This window comes from Mus pahari, chromosome 14 (genome assembly GCF_900095145.1).
Source record: "Mus pahari chromosome 14, PAHARI_EIJ_v1.1, whole genome shotgun sequence".
Taxonomy (NCBI): Eukaryota; Metazoa; Chordata; class Mammalia; order Rodentia; family Muridae; genus Mus; species Mus pahari.
In genome coordinates, this window is record NC_034603.1 from 38,183,097 (window position 1) to 38,191,285 (window position 8,189).

Consider the following 8,189-nt stretch of genomic DNA (forward strand, 5'->3'; position numbering starts at 1 on the left):
TCAAGTTGGGCTGTACTGAGAGAATCACGAGGTTTTCAGACTTGTTACAGCAACTTGGAGCTTCCCAACTGGCAAATGAAAGATGGCTTAGAAATATGTCTCTTAATCCTTGAGACCAAATATCTCCAGCCAGAAACATTTTTAAAAGTTTGACCAGCTTCCTTCCATTTATATTTTCTAAGTGGTTCGTAAAATGAAAATCCTGAGAATTCCAATATCTTGGCAATTGCTATGGTTACCCTCTTTTTTTTTTTTTTTTTTTTTTTTTGCCAAATCCTGCCCAGGCAGAAAGAGAGAACATCTGGGTGCTCTATAATCTTTGCAACAATTTATTTAAAATAATTAGGTCCCTGTTCTTTTCTATCACTAGCCCAAAACATCTTTTATTGTTGTTATTATACTAAGGTTTGAGATCTATTTGATTCATAGACGGTGTGTAACAATGTATATATTATCGCCCTTTTGCGTGACCGAAGTGCTTTTGCCGAGCATGGCTATTATTTACCCTTTGGGAAGGAAAAGCAGAAAGGATGAATGAAAAGTGGCACTCTGGTGCATCCAAAGCAAAATGTGTTCACTACAGCAGACAATGGAAAGCGGACTCCTGGAAGAGGGACCCACACAGGCAGAGGGTGGGGCTTGGAGGGGCAGAGGGTGGGGCTTAGGAGAGCAGGGGGCGGGGCTTGGGAGGGCAGGGGGCGGGGCTTGGGAGGGCAGGACTGCCACCACTCAAACACAGGGATGCACTCGGGTGGTCTTGATTAAATAACAAATCGAGAGTGGGGATGGTCATATGGCCACACTGTTTTCCACCATGCTGGGCCGCAGGTATTCATAAGGCATGTCCAAGCTCTTGTTACGAATCTCAATTTCCTTATCCAAGGCAGCCAGCTCCTCTCTGAACTTCTTCAGCACAGCTTTGGCCTCAGGGTTTGGGAAATGTTCCTCTGAATGCTGGCCCAGGGGCACCTGGAAGGCAGGTGGGAAAGCATCCTGAGCCTGGGAACTCCGCCAGTTTTGGGGTGCAGAGTTTCCTCTGGACCCTAAATGATTGACTCTCACCATAACAGCCTGGCGTCTGCCCAGAAGCCAAACGACATTTATCTGGAGAGTGGACTGATTCGGGTTGGGCAGCGTCGCCATCAGCTTCTCCATCGTCGCATCCTTGGTGGTAGGTGGTGGCAGCCGCATGGTGCAGGGTGCATTAGGAACCCAGTAGAACCAATCCAGCTGGAGAGACAGTGATCTAGGGTCAAGGCTCGCCCTTGGCCCACATGCTCACATTCCCCCCACCACAACCACACTCCCCACGTGCCTCCCTCTGGGAAGTACCTGGCCAAGATGGACTGAAGAGTGCTGTGCAGTGCATGTGAAGATGCACATGGTGATGAAGTGGCAAGCCTGAGCCCGGGACTGGAGGGAGGTGGGGAAGCCTGCGAGAGGTATAAACAGTTAGCGTGTGACGTCACCAGAACCACTAGACATGAGGCCTGGAGAGGAGAGGGGGAGATGAGAAGGGCCTCCCAGGACCTTGTGCAAGCTGGCATGAGAGTGGGGGTGGTGAGGGATGAGAGGAGCCCTGGCACCTATGTCATTCCCCATCCCCAAGGCTCAGGGGTCATTGTCAAAGGGATGACAAATAGACTAAGAGCCAGAGTGAGTGAGGACCTATGTACTTATGAACTGACAGTGACCATGGCTACCTGCGAGATAAGTCAGTGACCATTATGGAGTCAAGTGAGAAGGGGTTCATGGGTCCCCAGTACTAACTGAGGAGGAATGGTCATTTGATGATATCCAAGGGACGTCGGTTTTCTTTGAGGGTGAGGTTACTATTGGACTTTTATGAATATTGTTCTTACTATACCTAGGAAAAACTTTTTGAGAGTTTTCATAGAGATTTAAATGCTTCTGGAAGAGTCCATAGAAGCACAGAGGGTTCTGGAGGAGTCTCTGAACTTAGGTCTCAGTTCTCAGGTCAGGGACTCCTATTACCTCTGTCCTGGGCACCTTGCAACCCAACCTCAGTGATCTCTTGACACCAGCTCTGCAGTTCATAGTCATCTTGGACAGCTTTATCGGTCTTGTAGTGGAGATCGAACATTCCCACCACATACCTGTCACCAAAGATCAGGGCAAGCTGAGGCCCTCTGCTCCCTGATCAGATGGCCGGGTCATCATGTCCACACCCAACCAAGCCGAGGAACAGACCTCCTGTTCTCCTGGCCCTCCCCACCCACACCAGCACGCAAACCCGTCCCTCGGCCCTGTTGACCTCACCGATTCACGACTTGCCAGAGCTGCAGGGCATCTTTAGCATAGAAGCAAGTGTCAATCTCCAGGAGTCCTCGCTCAGCCAAGTCATCAGGGGGACACAGTGAGCTGTAGGTCAGGAAGGCTCCAGCTTGCTTGAGGAGATCCAGGTGGCCTCCTCCACCTGTGCTCATCGCCTAAAGGACCAAGGGCGGGCGGTTTTCAGTCTAATCGAGCTGCCCTGAAGGGAGAGGGCAGAGTGAACCTAGAACCTACTTCTAGCCCCATACCATGTCAAAAAAGCCTCTCTCTGAGATCAGGTCGCTCCTGGCCCGGACATTGATTTCCATGGTGTAGAGTAGGTGAGGAACTAGAAGCTAGGAGAAGAAAAGGGATGGGTAAGTCAGAAGGGCTCTGTGACAGGTCCCTGTAGCAAGCAGGTTTGACAAGGAAAAAGTGAAGCTCGCTCTGAGGGAAGGCATGGTGGTGAGGCTACAGCTCTGAGGGAAGGAATGGTGGTGAGGCTACAGCTCTGAGGGAAGGCATGGCCGTGAGGCTCTGTGGCCCCCAATACTGGTAAGTGCTGGTTTTCTGCCAGACTAGTGCCACGAGAGTCAAATTACTGCTTTCCGACAATCTCTTTCATTCCCTGTGTTGTCTTTTCAACAGTCTTTTTTGATCACCCAAAAGAAACTCACACGGCACTGTTGTGATTCTCACCACAGCCAGCATGTTGAATATAATCACTACTGGGGTTTCTGTTGTTGTTGTTTTTGTTTTGCTTTGGGGTTTTTTTCCCCTCTTACTGGAGATTAAAAAAAAAAATCCCCCCAAATTAGGTGTTACCACAGGCATCAGACTAATTCTATGTAGAGACATCCAATACTAATTTAAATGGATGCACTCTTTGCTCTGATTGGCTAGAGTAAACTAGGTTAGTCTTGTTGCTCTAGGTCATTGTTTCAGAACTCCTCAAAGACTGCTGTGAGGAATCGGTTGTGTAATTGGCATGGTCCCCTCTGATTGGGTGGAATCTTTAAGTCATTTGCACCTATTCTTGTACTGTATGTATATCTATGTTTTGTACATAAGAAGACTAGAATCTTTACACCCTTTTCTGAGGAATCACCTGTATATGCCCCCTTGGAGATTAGTGCTGTTGACAGTGTAGAGGACAGCAGCTCACACACCCTTTCTCTCTCATCTCCATTGTTCATCTCATCTCTTCTCATCGTCCTGAACCCTGCCTGAGATGCCACTGCGAGACCATCTCAGAGGCAAGAGTGTGCAGCAGGCCAAGAGATGCAGACAGAACAAAAAATGAATAAGGTATTACCTTAAAAACAGGGTGCACGGAAGGCAGGCACCTCATGGTGGCCACAGCAAAGACCTCAGCCATCAAGTGTCCCCTCAGAAGATGAGCCTGTAGCTCGTGAAGCTGTAAGTCGGCGCTTCGGACCCAGCATTTGGCCAGGAGCCAGTCCACTGGGGGATCCGAGGGCGTGAAAATTGGTGGTGGGGTAGACCCAGTTTTGGGCAGTTCGAGCTGGAGCAAAACAAGAGTGTGAAGAAAGGGCTGGGTGGAGATCTGCATGGCAACGGCTCAGCGATCCCTGTTTCCTTCATCCCACACGTGTGTAGCCATCTTGGGCTCTCTCTCATCTTTCAACATCACCTCTCCACAAAGGACCGAGTCTCTGGGTTTCAGCTACTAGTTAGAGGATTTTGTATGGGTCCACATTACTTCAAAACTGGTAGAACCAAAGCCTACCTGGGTGCCTACCCCTCTGCACTTGTCCTGTTTCTGAAGAAACCTGCCTGACTCCCACTTTTCCTGTCTCCACTCCAGGCCAGTAGATTCTCCCTCTGCTCTCCGTCCTCTCCAGCTCCAGGGCTACTACTCACGGAGAGCCCACCACCCCCTGAAACCTTAGCGTCAGACCCTAATCCCAGCATTAGTAATCCCCCCTCCATACCCACCGAACCCCACCCTCACTATCCATCCAAACGCTGACTGTGGAGAGGAGCTGTTCACGCTGCTCCTCCTGCAAGCCACAGAAATCTCCTGGCTTCTCCACCACAGCCTCTTCACCTACTGCATCTTGCTCTGGGGATAGATCCCACCCATCCTCCTGACGCTGCTCCCAGGATCCCCCTCCACCCCCCCAACTAGCTCTGTCCTTGGCATCGGAGCTCACACATGCTGATTAGTCTGTCTCTCCAGCAAAGCCACAAAACCCTTAAAGTCAGAGCCTGCCTGTGTTCTCCTCTAGTGCCTCCTCAGTACCTTAGGGCAATGCCACTGCGGGGAGAGAACTTGAACCACAGGCTCGGCGGAGGAGGCCACCCTGGGGTACGACCCCTGGTCCTCTCACCTGGATGGCTATAGGCAAGAGTTGCCCATCGGACTGCAGCTTCAGCATGACGAGGGGGGCAGCCAGGTACTGCTGACTACAAAGGATGACATTGGCCTTGATCCCGTCCAGAAGGAAGAAATCTGCTTCAAACAGAGTGCCTTTCTGCATAGGGAGAGAAATCAGGGGCTTCTGTTAGCATTGTCTTCTCCCACCCTGAGTGCCCGACAAGGAGACAAGAAAGAAGAGAGGCGACCTGTCTCCATCAGCCACCTGACACTGTTTGTCCTCTCTACCTCACAAAAGTCTCCTCGTTCTTCTTCCATTTTTTTTCTTACTTTTTTATTACATTTGTTTGTTTGCTGGGTGGGTATGTATGTATATGTGTATGCATATATGTGGACACGTTTGCCATGATATCGTGTGATGATCGTATCGTATGGGAAGCAGCTCTCTCCTTTTACCATAACGGATCCCAGGGATCAACTAAAATTGCTATGCTTGGCAGCAAGTAGCTCTACCTGGCGTTACCACACCTAACCTTATATGCTCCGTTTAAATTACTCCCGATTACAGGAAAAGAAACCGAAAGGGTTTCCCAGCATAAGGGCATCTTGGTAATCGGGAGCCAAGGAATACCACAGAGTCACACCATGCAACAAACCTCACACGTGAGATTTATTGGGGCGACACAGAATGGCGGCGGCCTCTGAACAGGAACAGAGAAAGCAGCGAGCTGAGTGGAGGGGTGGGCTTTTTACTGGGTCTTTGGAGCATGGGCAGTCAGCGAGTGGAGCATGCGCAGTGAGCTGGTGAGCAGGTACCGAGAGCCTAGAAGTATTGCGTGACTGTGAACCTTGAATAATAGGGGTGGGGATTTGCACGTCCGAGTTCAGGGACAAACCAGGGGCAGGGCGACTTTCCACTGGTCTAGTCCCCTAAAGAAACAGATCAGAGAAATGCGATAGTGGGCTTAAAATCACCCAGCAAAACCGGGATTTAGATGCAAGTCTATCTGGCCCCGTGAATGTTGTCATTGTCCCACATTGGTTCCTAATTAACCCCAGCCCTGCCTTGGATTCCCTCACCTTGCACCTCTCTGGACCCATGGCCTCCAGGACACGTCTCTACTGGCTACCCTACTAAGACTCCTCTCTTCAACCATATACTCCTGTCCTGTGCTGGGAAAGCCATGGGACTGCATTTCTCCACATCAGTCTAGGATGTGTCTGGATCGTCTCTTGGCAACCAGGAGGAAGTAGAATCCACAGTAAATTTGAGCGCAGTACACCAACACCGGCACCTGCCTCCACTTCCCTGCTTGGCCCTCCTGGCACTTTGATTTCCATACCTTGAGCTCCTCCTCCAGCTGGGCCTCTAGCTTCTCCATCCCCGGAGGGAATACCAGGCGGGCAGGAAGACGAGTAGACCGCTTCAGCACCATGGGGTTAGCACCATTGAGAAACTGGTACCCAAAGAAAGCGTCCTCTTTCCAGGAGTTTCGAACCCGCTCTAGGGACAAGAGGAGAGTGTGTGTAAGATCCAGCTTCCTGGTCCTTTCCACACCCACCAAAACATCCCCACTTGACCCAGACTACCAGCGATGTCAGACGAAAGCCTCTGACCCACCCCCAACCCGGCTTTCTCGATCTCCTTGCACTGGAAAGAGTTTTGGGGTAGGAGTAATTTTGGGGTAGGTGTACTTACCAGCCATCTTGGTGTGGCCACTCTTAAAAACATATTTGAAGTCATCTAGGCTTTTCCAGCAGGTCACAGTGTTTATAGGAAAGTTAATAACAGCATCCATTTTCCTCCAGGCAAGAATGGGGCAAAGGATGTGACAGTTATACTTAGAACCAAACAGTACAGCCAAAGGTGCCATAGACTAGACCAGCACACACCCTGCCCTCAAACCGGGTACTCCTGCTCTTACCCCAGAACCTGCGAAGCTTCAAATTCACGTCTTTTGTCCTCTCGGAATCGCTGGTCTACAGGGAGGTCAGAGATGCTGCTGGCCGCCACGTTCAGGATTGAGACATCCTTCCAGTTGCCCCACCTGAGGGCAGAAGTGACATCAGGCACTGGCACTGCAGAGGTAGCTCACTGTGGGTCTCTTGGGTCAGCCTCACCTGTACAGACTCCTCCTCTCTTGGAGCTCCTCTTCCCTATGCTTCCTGAACAGACCTTGAGAGTCTTCAACCACAGTGCAGCCTAGAAGCCGAAGAGGGAGACACTGTTGGATGTCTTCTGTGAGCTTCTCTAGCCCCTGCCGGTACCTCTTCAGGCAGCTCTGGCAGTCCTCTGTGCATGCATCTTCATGTCCCTCCCTGAAGCCTCCATGACATCTGGGCCAGCTTCAGCTACTCTTTCTTTGACAACTCATTTAAAACACCAAACAAGCAGCCCAGCTTCCAGGCTCCAGCTCCCACACGCTGCCCCCTCTTCCTCACACAACTGAGGCTCCGTTTCCCCTATGCCTCTTGACACACACCCCCCCACCCCTGCTCACCAGTGCCCTCAGGGAGGCTCAGGATGTTGGTGCCCTGAACCCATCGGTAACAGGGGAACTTGTACTCTGATCCTTGGTCTCCAGGGCCCTTCACAGAAATCCAGTTGCAGAACCAGGCGTCATCTTTGAGATAATGCCATTTCTGCAGTTTCACGAACAGCAGTGGCCCAAGGTATTCTGACACATCCACCTTGAATTCTGCCTCCTGCAGATAAGCACAGGGGGGCACAGAATGGGGTGCTCAGGCTGAGTTCTGCTTCCACTGGGCCACAGGGAAAGTTGTGAAAAGAGGCTCCATGACACCATTCAGGGTTGTCAACTCAACCAAGAATGAAAGGGTTAGGGATGGACGATGGGAAGGTACACTCCTTCCTACCCGGGGGAGACCTAGAGGAGGGGGGTACACTGGAAACTCTGCCAGAAGCTCAGTGAGGAAGGTGAGATGGGAGACCCCACCAAGGCAGAGAACCCATGGGAATTCCATTTGGCCTGAGCCAGGGTTTCTACAGGATGGTCTCCGTGGAGAAACCTGGATTTGGAGAGGCAGGGTTGGTGGGAGAGAATGAAATCAGAGAAGACACAGGGCAGAGTCCATGGAGAGCATAGAGGCTGAAAGGACCAGTGCCTTCATGAAGCTAGGGCCCAGAGAGCCATGGGGCCTGGGAGCCAAATAGTACCAGATTCCGAGGGACCGAGAGTAAGTCAGAGGCTTTGCAGGTCATAGGGAAGCAGCTGAAGGCACTGGAAGGCTGTAACAGGCAGACTGCTCTACAGTAGGAATGGACTGGGGAGAGCTCAAAGTGATTCAGAGTCTGGGGCGTCCAGCAGACATTGGTCAAGGACTGGGCAGGCATCAGATAAGACATTTAGGAGGAAGAGCTGACTATGCTTGCTCTGTTCTTGGACAGATGAAGACTAAGAAAGAGTGGGGGGTAGTTAGTAAGACCCTCCTATCTATATCTTCCTTTGAAGTGACCATAAGGCAAAATGAAGATCTGGAGAACCGAAAGAATTTGAGAGTCAGAAAAGAAAAGAGAAGAAAGGGAAGAGAAGAAAAGAGGAGAGGAGAGGAG

The 8,189-nt window shown here is 50.9% G+C and overlaps 1 protein-coding gene across 1 annotated transcript in view; it reads right to left on the reverse strand.

The window, feature by feature from the left end:
- Nucleotides 1-311: 311 nt before the first annotated feature.
- The window catches only part of LOC110332116 (arachidonate 15-lipoxygenase), an 8,585-nt gene continuing 707 nt past the window's right edge, over nt 312-8,189 (reverse strand). The window contains exons 2-14 of the mRNA XM_021213121.1: nt 7,117-7,321; nt 6,737-6,818; nt 6,541-6,663; nt 6,315-6,418; nt 5,959-6,119; nt 4,629-4,772; nt 3,590-3,799; nt 2,544-2,630; nt 2,281-2,450; nt 1,996-2,117; nt 1,333-1,433; nt 1,063-1,230; nt 312-969 (exon numbers count right to left, since the gene is read on the reverse strand). Coding sequence (XP_021068780.1) covers nt 790-969; nt 1,063-1,230; nt 1,333-1,433; nt 1,996-2,117; nt 2,281-2,450; nt 2,544-2,630; nt 3,590-3,799; nt 4,629-4,772; nt 5,959-6,119; nt 6,315-6,418; nt 6,541-6,663; nt 6,737-6,818; nt 7,117-7,321 — 1,857 coding nt within the window. The 3' untranslated portion in view covers nt 312-789. The remainder of the gene's footprint in view (nt 970-1,062; nt 1,231-1,332; nt 1,434-1,995; nt 2,118-2,280; nt 2,451-2,543; nt 2,631-3,589; nt 3,800-4,628; nt 4,773-5,958; nt 6,120-6,314; nt 6,419-6,540; nt 6,664-6,736; nt 6,819-7,116; nt 7,322-8,189) is intronic.